Consider the following 14,074-nt stretch of genomic DNA (forward strand, 5'->3'; position numbering starts at 1 on the left):
CAAGCGGCCGTGACCCCGCCGGGCGATGCGGGCGCGCCCGCCGTGGTCTCCGAGGCGCGGTTCTCGGGCCGGCGCCCCGCCTGCGAGGAGCGCAGCCGCGCAGGGGTGTGCGCCGGGGGGCTGGCGCGGGCGCACCCCACGCGCCTGGGCGCCTGCGAGAGGGGGTGGAGGGGTTGGGAGAGGGTGGCGGGACCCGGCGGGCCGAGAGCCTTCCTTCTCTGCTGAGCGGCCTTGCAGACTTTAGAGGACACGCGTGAAACCCGCAACGCGGCGTCATTGCAGTGGCGCGGGCTCCTGGCCTGGCCTCCGAGCCCTGGGCTCCCCTCTCCTCTCTCCTCGGCAGGGGCGTCACTTCAGGGACCTGCCCAGAGCCGACACGGCCCGTGGAGGGGCGCTGAACGGGATGGAGTTTTACGTGCGGCTGCAGGCTGAGGATGGGCACTGGGCGGGTGACTATGGCGGCCCGCTCTTCCTCCTGCCGGGTAGGTGGCCGCCGCCCGGCTTGGCGGTGAGGCCAGCCTGGGGCAGCGTTGAGGCCCCGCCGGGCCTGGGCCGGGCCCAGTTCCGGCCCGCGGCGAATGAGGTGTGAACAGGCGGGTGCAGACCCGGGAGCTTGTTTGTGAAGGGCCTCTGGAGGGTTGCCCCGTGCCTGTGTCGTCCTGGTGCTGGTGCTGGGGGACGGGAGCCCGGTGTTCTCAAAGGGGAAGCCGGGGGCACTCTTGTGGGGGCAGGGGAGGGGCGGCTCTTGAGGCCCGGTACAGAGAGGCAGAGCACTCCAGGTGGAGGACCCAGCCTCTGTAGAGATGTCGGAGATGGGCCGGTGAGGGGTGGGGTCTTTTTTTTTTAAGATTTTTTTTATTTATTTGACAGAGAGAGAGACAGCGAGAGCAGGAGCACAAGCAGGGGGAGTGGGAGAGGGAGAAGCAGGCCTCCCGCCGAGCAGGGAGCCCGATGCGGGGCTCCATCCCAGGACCCTGGGATCACGACCTGAGCCAAAGGCAGACGCTTAACGACTGAACCACCCAGGCGCCCTAAAGATTTTACTTATTTGACAGAGAGAGACACAGAGAGGGAACACAAGCAGGGGGAGTGGGAGAGGGAGAGGCAGGCTTCCCGCCGACCAGGGAGCCTGATGCGGGGCTGTTCTGGGACCATGACCTGGACCGAAGGCAGATGCTTAACGACTGAGCCACCCAGGCGCCCCCTCCCTTAGATGTTCTTTTTTTTTTTTTAAGATTTTATTTATTTATTTGACAGAGAGAGAGACAGCGAGAGCAGGAGCACAAGCAGGGGGAGTGGGAGAGGGAGAAGCAGGCCTCCCGCCGAGCAGGGAGCCCGATGCGGGGCTCCATCCCAGGACCCTGGGACCGTGACCTGAGCCGAAGGCAGGCGCTTAACGACTGAGCCACCCAGGCGCCCTAAAGATTTTACTTATTTGACAGAGAGAGACACAGAGAGGGAACACAAGCAGGGGGAGTGAGAGAGGGAGAGGCAGGCTTCCCGCGGAGCAGGAAGCCCGATGCGGGGCTCCATCCCAGGACCCTGGGACCATGACCTGAGCCGAAGGCAGGCACTTAACGACTGAGCCACCCAGGCGCCCAAGATTTTATTTTTAAGTAATCTCTACGACCCAATGTGGGGCTCAAACCCACAACTCCAAGATCAGAGTTGCATGCTCTACCAACTGACTGAGCCAGCCAGGCGCCCGGATGGGTGGGATCTTTACGTCTTCTTTGGGCAGCTTGCATGTATGAACTTAACCTTGAAGGGGTGGCTGAGGGAGCTCAGGCAGGGAACCTGCAGGTTCAGTTGGTGAGTCCTAGGAGGATGGCATTTGGGCCTCCTGGGTACTGAACTGGTTGGCTAGCTAAAACCATTATGTTCTGAGAATGTTTCACTAAATACTCAGCTGTGTAAGGTGAGAAATTCCCTTCTAGGAATTTATGTGGAAGGACTCTTTTCTCCTAGTGGGAGGAGCTTTGGGAATCCATCATGCTTTTGTGTCCCCTGGGCTGTACAGCATTGTATCTTCTTGTTCAGGGACCTATGGGCCTGTCCTTAAGGGGCTCTTTCTTCCCTTTGGCCTCACCTGGAGCCTATTGAGACTATTGTCAGAGATCCTCATAGGGAGGCAGTGACACTGCATTTGCCTGCTCCGGGCAACGTGACAGGACTTCACTGAGTCTCCAGCACCTCCCCGGTGACATGGGGATGATGAGAATCAGGCTAAGTCATGCATGCACAGCACCGGGGACAGCTGCATTGTTTCGTGCTTGCTGCTGCAGCTCTGGACCCCGCCTGCTGGGCTTCCTCCCCGGTGCAGGCTGCAGGCTGGGGCTTTCCCTTCCCCATTTTGAACTCTGGATAGACCGTCTTCCTCAGGTTGACACTGGTCTGTTCAGAGGTATTGCACAGGGTTTTTCCATGGCTGGCCAAGCTTTGACCGGTCCTTCCTTTTCCTGCTTTAATTTGGAAAATGCTCCTGGGGGCCATGATTCTGTATAGACAGTTCCCCATTGAGTGTGGTTCATGTGGCATTGACTATTCCCATGGGTCTTTATGGGAAGGCAGTGACATGGCATTGGCCTGCTCTGACCCTGGGCAAGGTGGTAGGACCTCACTGTGCCTTGGCTGCCTCATATGTGATGTGGGGAATTGGATTTGGTGATATGTGCACATATATGCATCACTGTGGTGAGCCCTGACTCTGTTGTCCAAACCCCTGGGCTCCAGCCCCTGCCCCACTACTTGGGGTCTGTGCCTCAGTTTTCTTGCCTGTAAAATGGGAAGACACTGGCTCTGTTTCTTTGTCTTGACAGCATCATGACTATAATGAAAAGAGATGGGCTTGAGTTGGGATGATTTTTTTCTGTGAACCTCTGCAGCATCTCCAAACCTAGCTGCCCTTCTTCCAGGGTGTGTCTCTGTGTGAGTGTGTCTTCCAGGGTTTCTGATGCCTCTGAGCCAGAGTCAGGCATGTGTCCATGGTGCGTTTTGGCTGGGGCCTACCCCAAGACACACACACCCCTCACCTCCCTTGCAGGGCACCACAGGCATGTGGCTGGGGGAGGAAGGGGTTGGGGTTGGGGATGGCCTGTGAGCAACATATTCAGGAGGGCTAGGCTGGGAAGTTTCTTTTTTGTGGATAATATTTATTGGCCGTTGGCCATCTCCCCCATTTGCAAAGTGATATTTGCTAGGAAAAAACCTATAAAACAAAAACGTAAGTCATAAATCTTATCTTATCCAGGGGAGAGCCATTTGGTGTTTCTTTTCCAGCAGGTGTGGACAGTACTGAGGGAGCCTAGAGTGGCTGGGAGGGCCTTGCACACCCCATGTTGTTGCTGTTCCCTGGGGCCCCACTCCCAAAGTCCCTGACGAGGCTGGGAGGAATAGCCTTCTCAGGCTCGTTTCCGTGAAAACGAGACCACTGGGTCAGCTCCCTGTAGGGTGGGAGGAAAGAGACCTGGGCTTAGCTGTGCTGAGTGCCTGCTCCCAGTGAGGAACATCTTTTCTGCCACATAGGCCTCCTGATCACGTGCTATGTGGCCCAGATCCCTTTGCCAGCGGGATATAAAGAAGAGATGGTGCGGTACCTGCGGTCAGTGCAGCTCCCGGATGGCGGCTGGGGCCTGTGAGTCGTTTTGTTACTGCACATATGTACGTGCATGTGCACACATGTTCTTATGTAGGACATATGCCGGTCAAGAGTAGGGTGAGTGGAGCTACTATGGACCTGGGGTGGGTGGGAGGAGAACGTGGTAGGAGGGAGACTGCCTGGGTGCTGTGTACCAGCTGGACCCTGGTGTCCTACGGTTCTCAGGATAGGTGGCCGCACACTCTGGGCCTTGGTTTTACAGCTTGTGTTGTAACTGGGCTTTTTGACTCACACCCCACAGAAAGCCATCTGGCTGTTATCACTAAGGCAGAAGGAAGTTCTTGACTCTGGGATGGCAGCAGGTGGAGCCAGGGGGGCCAGGTGCCCCTCCCCAATTCTCAGTGTGCCTTTCTGACACATAGCTCACTCTGGGAGCAGGGCCTTCCCTCAGGGGGGTCAACTGCCTGCCCACCCTGGTCATGGGCTCTGGTACCTCTTGTTCTACACTGAGGGCTGGGGTTCCTCCTAGCGAGCTAAATCCACGCCAGAGGGGTTCTCCATCAGAATTCTTGGAGGACATCCCAGCCTCTGTTTGCCCCTTGACGGGGGCTGTGGGCCTCAATTTGTCACCTCTGGAGCTTGTTCTGTGCACTGTAGTGATGAAGGAGCCTGAGTTGGGTCACAGCCTGGGACTGATGTTGATTCAGGTGTGGGAAGTAAGAGGAGACAGGCAGGTCCTGCACAGGCAGTTTTGGAACTGATCAGTTATGGGGGGTACATGGATTCTTATTGGAGAATGGCAGTTCTGGGTGTTTCTTATGTTGTCATGTTATGTCAGTGAAAGATATTTTAGCATTTTTTATTTTTCTCAGGAAATTTCGCAGAAAGTCTTGCTTAATTTCTTAGAAGTAACGAAATATGGCATTCTCTTATCCTATCTCCTACTCCCCAAGGCATGTGGAGGACAAGTCCACAGTGTTTGGGACTGCACTCAACTATGTGTCTCTGAGAATTCTGGGTGTCGGGCCTGACGATCCTGACTTGGTCCGAGCCCGGAACATTCTTCACAAGAAAGGTACTCCTTGCACAGCATGTCCTGGGTGCTCCTTCCTGCAGGTAGAGGCTGTGAATGTCTCTCTTGGGGCTGGACTCACTTACTCTGGTGAAGCCGCTGGTTCCACCCAGCAGCTGTGCTATTGGGCTCTGGAGCCTACTTCTCACCTGGGGTTGGAGGATCCTTAGCACTGTTTTCAGTTCGTGCAAGAAGGGGGCGCATATGATTCCTGAGGAGCTGATCTTTACAGTAAGGCAGATGATACGGGACTTCTCTTTTCCGTAGGTGGTGCTGCGGTCATCCCTTCCTGGGGGAAGTTCTGGCTGGCTGTCCTGAACGTGTACAGCTGGGAGGGCCTCAACACTCTGTTCCCGGAGATGTGGTATGCTTGCCCTTCTGTGATTTGTGCCTGGGCTGCCGGTGCCTTCCTGAGTGGGCTGGCGGGCCCTGGGTCACTCGCTGCCTGTTACGCAGATGAGGGGGCGGTCCATTCTGTGGTGTGAGGCCGCATTAGGCTCCTGGTGGACGCCCTGCTTGGCTGAGTCCTGCAGACCCCAGTTGGGTAGGAAGGAGGGAGGCACTGTGGACTTGGGCTGTGTGGCAGGTGAGTGGGGCCCCGCCAGGCTGGGAGAACCGCTGGTGTGGGGAGTGTGAAGCTCTGGCATTGTTGCCGAAGGCTGTGCTGTGTCTTGTCATTGTGGATGTTTTGAGCCTCTGTGGAAGCAGAAACAAGAAGGCAGTAGGCCGTGCAGCTCTTGCCAGCCTCAGCACTGGGGTGTGCTGTGCTTTTCTCTGTTCCTTATCTTTCTGCCAGTGAATGAGAAAGTTAATCCCAGACATCATACGTCAACTGTGAGCACTTCGGTGTGTATCTTTGAAAGAGAAGAATTTCCTTGTTAATAGAATCACAGTGCTGTTTAAATACTCAGCAGGATCAACGCTAATTCCTTATTGTGTGATACTTCTAACCAGTGTCTTAGCACTTTGGGCATCTCCCCAGAAAACATGCATATGCATGTAAATCCCCCAGTGTCACCTTCAGGAGGTGAGACTCCTGGTCGAGCTTGGGTAGAGCCCCTGCTGGCTCCCTGGAGCCCTGTCAGCAATGTCGTGGCCCCCCAGGGAGCTGTCAGGGAGGTTGGGGGGCTGTTGTGTTAGACGACCTCGGTGGAGGTCGTATTAGGTGAAGGGTTCTGATGCCAGGGTTGAGGGACCAACCTCTGCAGCCTTGAGGGGTGGTGACGGGGGCAGAGGGTGGTGAGGTGAAGTGGTGGGAGGGGCGCTTGGGAGGAGGCGGGGAGGTGTTCTGGGGCCATCCCTGTGTTCCTCACTGGCAGCTTGCCAGGGGCACCGTGGACCTGTCCGGTGTGTAAGGAGTGGGCAGCGGAAGACACTGAGCAGGTGCCAGGAGGGTGTGCCAGGGCGCTGTTGTCTGTGCCCTTACATGGTGGTCCTGGCAGTCAGTGCTGGTCCGTGAGGGCACAGCTGGTCTTTCCTGGAGTGCTTTTGGAGGGGTGTGTTAGAGGGTGAAAGTGTGCTCAGGGCTCAGGATCTCTGGTCTCCCTCCAGCTGCAGAGAAGCTGTAAAATATGCCCTTTAAAGTGAGTGGGGGAGCCCTGGAGAGTGAGTGTAGTGGCCTGAGGCCAGAGTTGGTGGGAGTGGTGGGTACCTGCCCAGCTCATGACTGGCCTGCCCCTCGTGCCCCTCACACATGAGGACAGGAGGCTTGAAGGGAAAGTGGGAAAATAACCCCAGGTACCCACCCACCCGGGAAGCTGGTGGAGCCGTGTATGCTAAGGTCAGGCTAAATGTCTGGGCAAAAACGTGTTGGCGGAGATAACCCTCAAAGCCTCAGTCCTTGAGATGTGCCAGTTCTGAAGGGTTTTAGATAAATTTTTTATTTTGGAATAGGTTTCAATTTCCAGAAAATTTGCAAAGAGAGTCCAGAATGTTCCCGTAGACCCTTCACCTTGTTTCTCCATTATTAACATTTTACGTTACTGTGATACCTTTGTCCCAGCTGAGAAACCCAGACAGTCCTGGAAGTTTAGAAGTCAAGCTTCCTGGCTTTAGATGTGTTGCAGCTGAGCCAGGGGGAGTGGTTGTCACTCGTGAGGCCTGTGCCCGTTGGCACCCCACAGGAGCGTGGCTGCCGCGTGCTGGTGGCCATGCCAGCTTGGGCTGGGGCTGCGCGGGTGGTGCTGGCAGGGGCCGGGCCCTTCCGCTGACGCGCCATTCCGCAGGCTGTTTCCTGACTGGGTCCCTGCCCACCCCTCCACGCTCTGGTGCCACTGCCGACAGGTCTACCTATCCATGAGCTACTGCTATGCCACCCGGCTGAGCGCTAAGGAGGACCCGCTGGTCCGGAGCCTCCGCCAGGTACGGACTCCTGGGCAGGGACCCCCCAGGCTGGGGGGTCACCCTCAGCTCCGACTGTTCATGCCTGCTGGCCTGGGACCGTGCAGAGCTGAGTTCCAAGTCGTGAGGGCGGAGCCTTCCCGGATCCTAAGGGACTGCCCAGAGGGGCTTGTGCGGTGGGACGGGCTCAGGGCCCTGGGAGCAGGGTCCCCGCGGGGAAGCAGGTCCCGAGAGGAGGCTTGGGGGGTAGGGTGTTCATTAGGGTGTGTGCTTGGGGAGGCAGCGGGCGAGGACGGTGCTGAGGTGCTGCTGCCCCCAGGAGCTGTACGTGGAGGACTACGCCAGCATTGAGTGGCCGGCACACAGGAGCAGTGTGGCCCCTGACGAGCTGTACACGCCGCACAGCTGGCTGCTCCGCGTGGTGTACGGTGGGTGCTTGCCGACGGGCTGGCGGGCCTCCCAGGACTTGGTTGGCACCTCAAGTGACGCTGAGTCTCCTCCCCTTTCCCACCTGTCGTTTGGGCCCTGTGGTGACTGGGGGGCAGCCGTGTGCTTCGTGTCCAGGGGGTCTGCTCTGTCTTTGCCCCTGGAGCAAGGCTGGGGCTGGGGCTCCTGGACAGGAGGTTTGGGAGCTGCAGGCCTGGAGGGCATGCTCGCTCCTTCCCTTAGGGGAGAAGGTACAGGCCTCCGTGGGGCCCGGTGTAGGCCCGTCTCCCGGCAGGAAGCCTGGTGGCTTGGAGGCCAGCAGGGGTGCAGCGTGTGGAAGGGTCATGTTCCCTTGCTCCTCCATCCCCTTGCTCACGTCTTCTGTGCTGGGCCCCACGGTGGGAGCTGGGACCCTGCCTCTGTCAATGCTGAGCTGCACCCGGTTGGATTTCCATTCGGGAAACAAGGCACTAGGGGCAGGGCAGGGCAGGGCAGCACACTAGGGTGTCAGGGAGAGCCGGTGGGGGAGACAGGGCAGGGAAGGGCCCAGGTGCTGTCCCGTACTGATGACTTCGCCCCTGCAGCACTGCTCAACCTGTATGAGCGCCACCACAGCACCAGCCTTCGGCAGCGGGCCATCCAGAAGCTGTATGAGCACATCGCGGCAGACGACCGCTTCTCCAAGTGCATCAGCATCGGCCCGGTCAGTGCTCCCGCTGCCCTGTGTCTGTACCCCACCCTGTGTAGGGTAAGAAGCTGGGGCGGGAGGCCCTCTCGAGGCCAGTCTCTGGAGCTGGGATTGGGGGTCTTCCTGGAGGTGAGGTCTCCCACCAGAGCCTGGCAGACGGGACCCCCCGTTCTGTCCCCTGTGTTCCTCCTGCACTTAGCACTCCCTTCCCTGCCCACCACCTGGTGTGCTTGGAATGCTGCTCCTTGGGCCACCTCTCAAGATCTTTCTGGACAGTTGGGAGGGATGCTTTTCCTCCGTTGGCCATCTCCCCACAGAACTCGCTGTCTGCCCTTGCCTTGTGGGGTTTAGAGTGCTGGGGTGCTTGGGCTCCAGCCCCGGTTCCTGCTGAGCCTGGTGACTCCGAGCTCTCACCTCCGAGCCTCTGGGCTCCCGACCTGGCTTTGCATCGTGAGGCTCTGGGCCTGGCAGAGGCCCGGCGTGGACGCACTGTAGAGCGCAGGGTTGGGGGGCTGCCTCTCAGCTGTGGGGTGACAGCTACAGAAGACTGTTGTTTTGGGCCTCTGGCGGGCCATGATGGCAGCCTTTCTGAGTCAGTCCAGTTGGTGCCATACCACACAGCTCCACTCCCGACCCTGCTCGCTGGTGTTCTGTGGGGCTTGGAGCCGTGAGTCATTTCCCTTTCTGCAGCGTGTGATCCCGTGTGGGCTTTCGACTTAGCACTGAGTAAAGTGCATCTGACTTGAGTGAGAAGGGCAGTGCCAACGGGATCTTAACGAGATGCCAGAGTGCGAGGTTTGGGCCTTCAGGACATTCTAAAGCAGTCCCTGCTCCACAGCTCTTGTCTCTCTGCCTCTCCCATGCTCCTCAGGCCATGCTGTTCTCGGTCAGCCATCTGAGGCATGCAGGACACGGCACACCCCACATGCCCACCAGGGGCCCTGTGTGGGGCCCCCAGCCCTCCTGGTGACTGTGCTTGCTCGCCAGCTGGCTCGGCTCACGTTGTCTCTCACAGGATGCCCTGCCTTCTCTCTGCACATGCCTCAGGCCTTTCCTGCCTCCCTTTCTGGGGTACAACTCTGGCTTGGTCTCTGGCTCTCAGGGCTTAGGGTGGAAGGCCTGGTCTGGCCCAAAGTGAGGTGGTGCTGGGGGCCCGGTGTTTGGGCTATAGTCCTCGTGCTCAGGAGCTGCTGCGGGCCTGGAGCAGGGTCCCGATAGGGCCGTGTCTCCCACAGATCTCGAAAACCATCAACATGCTTGTGCGCTGGTATGTGGATGGGCCAGCCTCCGCCGCCTTCCAGGAGCACATCTCTAGGATTCCTGATTACCTCTGGTGAGTAGTGGGAAGGGCCTGGCTGGTCACTGTCACTAGGTTCCTGTTACGTGTGACTGAGAGCCAAGGGCAGACACGCGTGGTGACCTCCCTGGGCACAGTGGCAGGTGACAGGATCCCGTATCTCAGCATCCTGCCAAGGGTACTTTGGGGTCTGGAGTAAAGCCTGGAACGAGGAATTTCAGGGTTTGTGGAAGATGGTGAGGGTTATCTTTGAGTTGAAAGATCTGCCACGTAGCGGGCACTTCTGGTGGTTTTGGAAGGTAGAACTTGGAAGCCTGTGGGCAGAAGGGGCAGGTTCCGGTGAACGTCAGGAAGGCCTCACTGACCAGGACAACTGATCAGTCACTGATTGCAGTGCAACCGTGGTGGGTGGGTGTGTCCCATGGTGTCATGGTGGGGAGTCCTGCATTCGAGGGCCCTCTTCCCTCTGGTGGCCCTGTGGGCCTGCTGCCGTAAGTGGGGTGAGCGGGTTCTGGGTGGCCACCTGACTTCAGCTCTTTGCCCTCTACTCCCTGACCTGGGCTTTTCTCGTCCTCACAGGCTGGGCCTCGATGGCATGAAAATGCAGGTAAAGGCTACAAGGCCACGGCCACTTGCTTCCTTACCAACCACTGCTGCTCTTTGGGTTTGTTAAGATAACTGCTCCTCCCAGTGAGTTCTGGCAGCCTGTGCTGAGCGGCTGCAAGTGTCCCCAGTCCTGCGTCTGAGGGAACAGCCAGTGGCGGGGATGCCGACAGGCCCCAGGGTTGTTTCCCTTTCAGCAGCAGTGTGATCCTGTGCGGGCTTTTGACTTAGCGCCGAGTAAGGCACGTCGGACTTGAGTGAGAAGGGCCGTGCTAACGGGATCCTACAAGATGCCAGAATGCGAGGTTTGGGTCACCAGTCGGCTCAGTGTGGAAACGTGGAGCCTCCAGCAGTGTTCTTGGATCAGATGGGCCACTGCCCTTTAGGGCACGTACACATACACCCAGCACCGCCTAGCGCAGAGTTCACCTCGGCGTCCTTGCCTTACTCCCGGCTCCCTGACTCCCACGTGCCAAGAAGAGGAGGAGGTGGTCGGATCCTTCGGTGCCCCAGCTGATTCGTTCTTACAGAAGGACTGCTGTGTCAGCGCCTTGCAGGCTTGATGACAGTCCCTCATGTGGTTTGGGGGCACATTTGTTGGCATCAGGGTTTGAGCCAGGTGGCTGGTCCTCAAAGCCACTTTTGTCCAGTGGTCCGGGCGCCCTTCTTCCTGGGCGGTTGGTTCCTTAGAGCACCCACCTTCTGGATCTGCCTGGTTGTTTCCTCTGTGCCCTCTGTTTCCTGCAGCTGGAGGTTAGACCCTGAGGCTTGATCCTGAACTGGTTTCTTTTGGCCAGGAGGCTTTCCTGGTGGCAGGTGTCCTTCCTGCATATTGTCCTGCAAGGCCGTGGTTTCTGATGCCCCCTCAGGGCTGTCAGTTGGTCTGGGCTCTGGTGTTGCCAGCCCTGTCCCTATTATCTGAGTGTCCCTATCTCTGTTTCAGTGTGATTTGGCCACTGGCATTCTCGTGGGACCAGAGTGTTGACTGTTAAACTAGGCTCCTAGGGTGGGATTGGAAGAGGGCCTTCCCAGCTCCGTTGAGGCCTCAGCCAGGCGCCACCACCTCCAGGCATACTCAGATGTGAGGGGATGTTTCTAGTCACAGGCAGTGGTCGTCCAGATCCTGGAAGTGCACCCAGAGGGTTCTGTCCTGGCTGTTGGCCTGGTGAAGGCGGGTGGGGCTGCCCAGCCCTCACCTGCCTGCGGGGACAGCCCCTCCCCTGCCCTCATGGGCTTTGAGGGGTGCACAGAGCATGGCACCTGGGGTCAGGAGTTGGCTGGGCTCCCGCCTCTTTGCAGGAGCTGTTGGGAGCCCCCAGACTTCTCCTTGGCTCCCCAGGTGCCCGTCAGATCCTGGGCGGTGGTGGGCGGGTTGGGGGAGCTGCGCTGCTCTAACAGCCGGTCCTGTGTGCAGGGCACCAACGGCTCACAGGTGTGGGACACCGCGTTTGCCACCCAGGCTCTGCTGGAGGTACGTGGCTCTGCCTCCTTGTTCTTCAGCCTCTAGTTGACCTTCCCGGGGTCCACTGCTGCTTCCAGTGCGGACATGGCAGTTGCAGACCCTGACTCTTGGCTCACCTGGGCTCCGAGGCCTCTGGCGATGGTCCCACTGAGGCAGCGGTCTTGCCCCGCAGCTTTGGGTGGTGGGCCGGCTGGGAGGCTTCAGGAGCAGGGAGCCTTGTAAGATCTGTTCCTGGGGAGACAGGGCAGGAAGCTTCTAGCAGGGGGAGCGGGCTCTAGGCTTTTCACAGCACTCAGACTGCTTATCATGGACACCTCTCAGCACATGCTGGAGAGAAATCAGAATGTGTTTTTGTGCTGGTGGGATTGAGGGTGGTGACGTTCTGGAGAGCCTTGAGAAGGGGTCTGGGCCACATGGGGGTCTGCCTTCGATGGGGCCGGGGTCGTCTGGACACGGGCCGGGCTGGGCCGGGTGTGGTGTGGACTCCCTTCTGTCTCCTTCATTTCTCCATCACATCTTCCTGACTTGTCAGCAGAAACGGAAGAGCCTGAGACTCGGGTGGGTTTGCTCCTGTTTCCCAGTGGTGGCAAGACGTCACCAGGATTGTTTGGGGACCAGTTCAGCTGTGCAGGCTTGTGCCACCGAGCGGCTCAGCCTCTGTTGTCTCTTCCAGGCAGGGGCACAACACAGGCCTGAGTTTTCGTCTTCCCTGCAGCAGGCACATGAGTTTCTCCGGATCTCACAGGTGAGGCAAAATCTGCCTGTGCCTGGGCTGCTGGGGCTCCCCACAGGCAGGGGTGCCGCCTCCTCACCTCCGCCTTGGCACCCCTGCCCGCCCTCTCCACCTCAGGGTGGTGCCTGGGCACGTTTCTGCAGCAGTGGATGGGGCTGTGGGCCCCGGGCCACAGGGGTGCTGCCTTGAAGGGGCCTTCGGCTCCGGCGGTTGAGAGGGCCGTCGGGCAGCGGCTACGGGTCCCTGCATGTTCCGCACCAGACCCTGCCGGCCCCGGTGTGACTGGGACCTCCTCTGCTTTCCACATGTGCCTCTTGGACGCTGCCCAGGTCCCAGACAGCCCCCCTGACTACCAGAAGTACTACCGCCAGATGAGCAAGGTACCACAGCCAGCCCTGTTTGCCCCCAGGCCTGGGCCCTGTCGGCTATGCTTTGCCCTCTGAGTGGGCTCTTGCCTCGGCCTCCTGGGCCTTCCTGCTCTCACAGACACACGGCATGCCGTTCCAGCAACACATCCGAGGTTTCCCTGGCCGGGGAGATGGGTATATGAGGTGGCTGAGCCGTACGGGGCCTCCTCACGCGGCCGTGTCCGGTACTGTGCGCACGCACACACGTGCACACGCACACACACACGCACACACACGTGCGCTCAGAGGTGCTTTTAGACGACAGTACGTGCAGAGAGCAGAGACCGCGTTCTGTCGGAACACGGATCAGGGTGACGGGGGTGCTGCAGAGGGCGGAGGGCAGCCCCTCTGGGTGTGTGGGAGTGTGGACACAGCGTGTGCGCCTTCTCACAGCGGGTCGGGAGGCCCGTCCGCGTGTGTGTGGCGTGGAGCCGCAGCTGCGCCTCGGGGGGGGCCAGGCCTCTGCACCGCTGAGGAAGGGTGCTCTCAGCTTGGGGGGTCCTGACGACCAGGGTGCGGGCTCAGCCCTCCGCGCTGGCCATGACAGGCCCCACGCTTCGCAGGGTGGCTTTCCCTTCAGCACGCTGGACTGTGGCTGGATTGTTGCCGACTGCACAGCGGAGGCCTTGAAGTCCATCCTTCTCCTGCAGGAAAAGTGTCCCTTTGTCATTGAGCACGTCGCGCGAGAGCGGCTCTATGATGCTATTGCTGTGGTGAGGCTCTGGGCAGGGGGCTCTGGTCACGGGGCACTGTGCACGCCGGAGGCCCGGACTGCCCCACCACACACCCTCAGGTCCGCTTAGTGCCACATGTGAGCTGCGCTTCCCACGGCTTTGGTCTCTCAAACCCCCGGGGTCAGACTGCAAGCCCAGAGGGGCGCATCCTCTGGTGGTATCTGTGTTTGGGGAAACCATGAGTCCTGCTGGAGGCTCGTGGATCCGGCTACTCGCCAGGGAGGGCTGGCATTCTCCACTGGGTATCTGAAGAGAAAACGAGAACTTCTGTTTGTGTTTGTACAGAATCCTTTCGGGACACCCAGTTTCTGTGCATGTTTTACAACGGAGGTCATATAGCTTGGCAGTATACATGTGACTTATAAATGGATAAGCAAGTGCGTGCCAGGGTCCCAGATGGTCACTCGTGGAGCACCTGCTTGATAAAGTTGTTGCCCACTGCTCTAGGCACTGAGGGTCTCGGTTTAATGTGAGAACTGGCTCCCCGTTCCCTATCCCTGCCCCATGGGTCTTAGCCTTGGGTGTTTCTAGAAAGGTCCTCTACAGCTTGTGGGCTTCCCCCTCATGCTCAAGTGCATGGGTGAACTCTCAGGATGTCCTCTCTCTGGTTTTAGTTGCTGAACATGAGAAATTCTGATGGAGGGTTTGCCACCTATGAGACTAAGCGTGGGGGGCACTTGCTGGAGCTGCTGAACCCCTCGGAGGTCTTTGGTG

At 59.0% G+C, this 14,074-nt stretch overlaps 1 protein-coding gene across 8 annotated transcripts in view; it reads left to right on the top strand.

Annotated features, from left to right (window-relative positions):
* LSS (lanosterol synthase) overlaps positions 1-14,074 on the top strand; it is a 46,444-nt gene that overhangs the window by 571 nt on the left and 31,799 nt on the right. For 6 of the 8 annotated variants that reach the window (XM_064577751.1, XM_054504055.2, XM_064577736.1 and 3 more), the window contains 14 exons: positions 344-482; positions 3,526-3,634; positions 4,552-4,673; positions 4,938-5,034; positions 6,896-7,031; positions 7,330-7,438; positions 8,021-8,139; positions 9,360-9,457; positions 10,001-10,028; positions 11,439-11,495; positions 12,160-12,231; positions 12,549-12,599; positions 13,190-13,339; positions 13,975-14,071. In XM_064577751.1, coding sequence (XP_064433821.1) covers positions 404-482; positions 3,526-3,634; positions 4,552-4,673; positions 4,938-5,034; positions 6,896-7,031; positions 7,330-7,438; positions 8,021-8,139; positions 9,360-9,457; positions 10,001-10,028; positions 11,439-11,495; positions 12,160-12,231; positions 12,549-12,599; positions 13,190-13,339; positions 13,975-14,071 — 1,324 coding nt within the window. In that variant the 5' untranslated portion in view covers positions 344-403. The remainder of the gene's footprint in view (positions 1-343; positions 483-3,525; positions 3,635-4,551; positions 4,674-4,937; positions 5,035-6,895; positions 7,032-7,329; positions 7,439-8,020; positions 8,140-9,359; positions 9,458-10,000; positions 10,029-11,438; positions 11,496-12,159; positions 12,232-12,548; positions 12,600-13,189; positions 13,340-13,974; positions 14,072-14,074) is intronic. The other 2 variants (XM_045902317.3, XM_064577755.1) reach the window with 2 other exon arrangements.

This window comes from Mirounga angustirostris, unplaced genomic scaffold (assembly GCF_029215605.1).
Source record: "Mirounga angustirostris isolate CCGP_5_RB_7025 unplaced genomic scaffold, mMirAng1.0.hap1 SCAF_1, whole genome shotgun sequence".
In the NCBI taxonomy this organism is placed as follows: Eukaryota; Metazoa; Chordata; class Mammalia; order Carnivora; family Phocidae; genus Mirounga; species Mirounga angustirostris.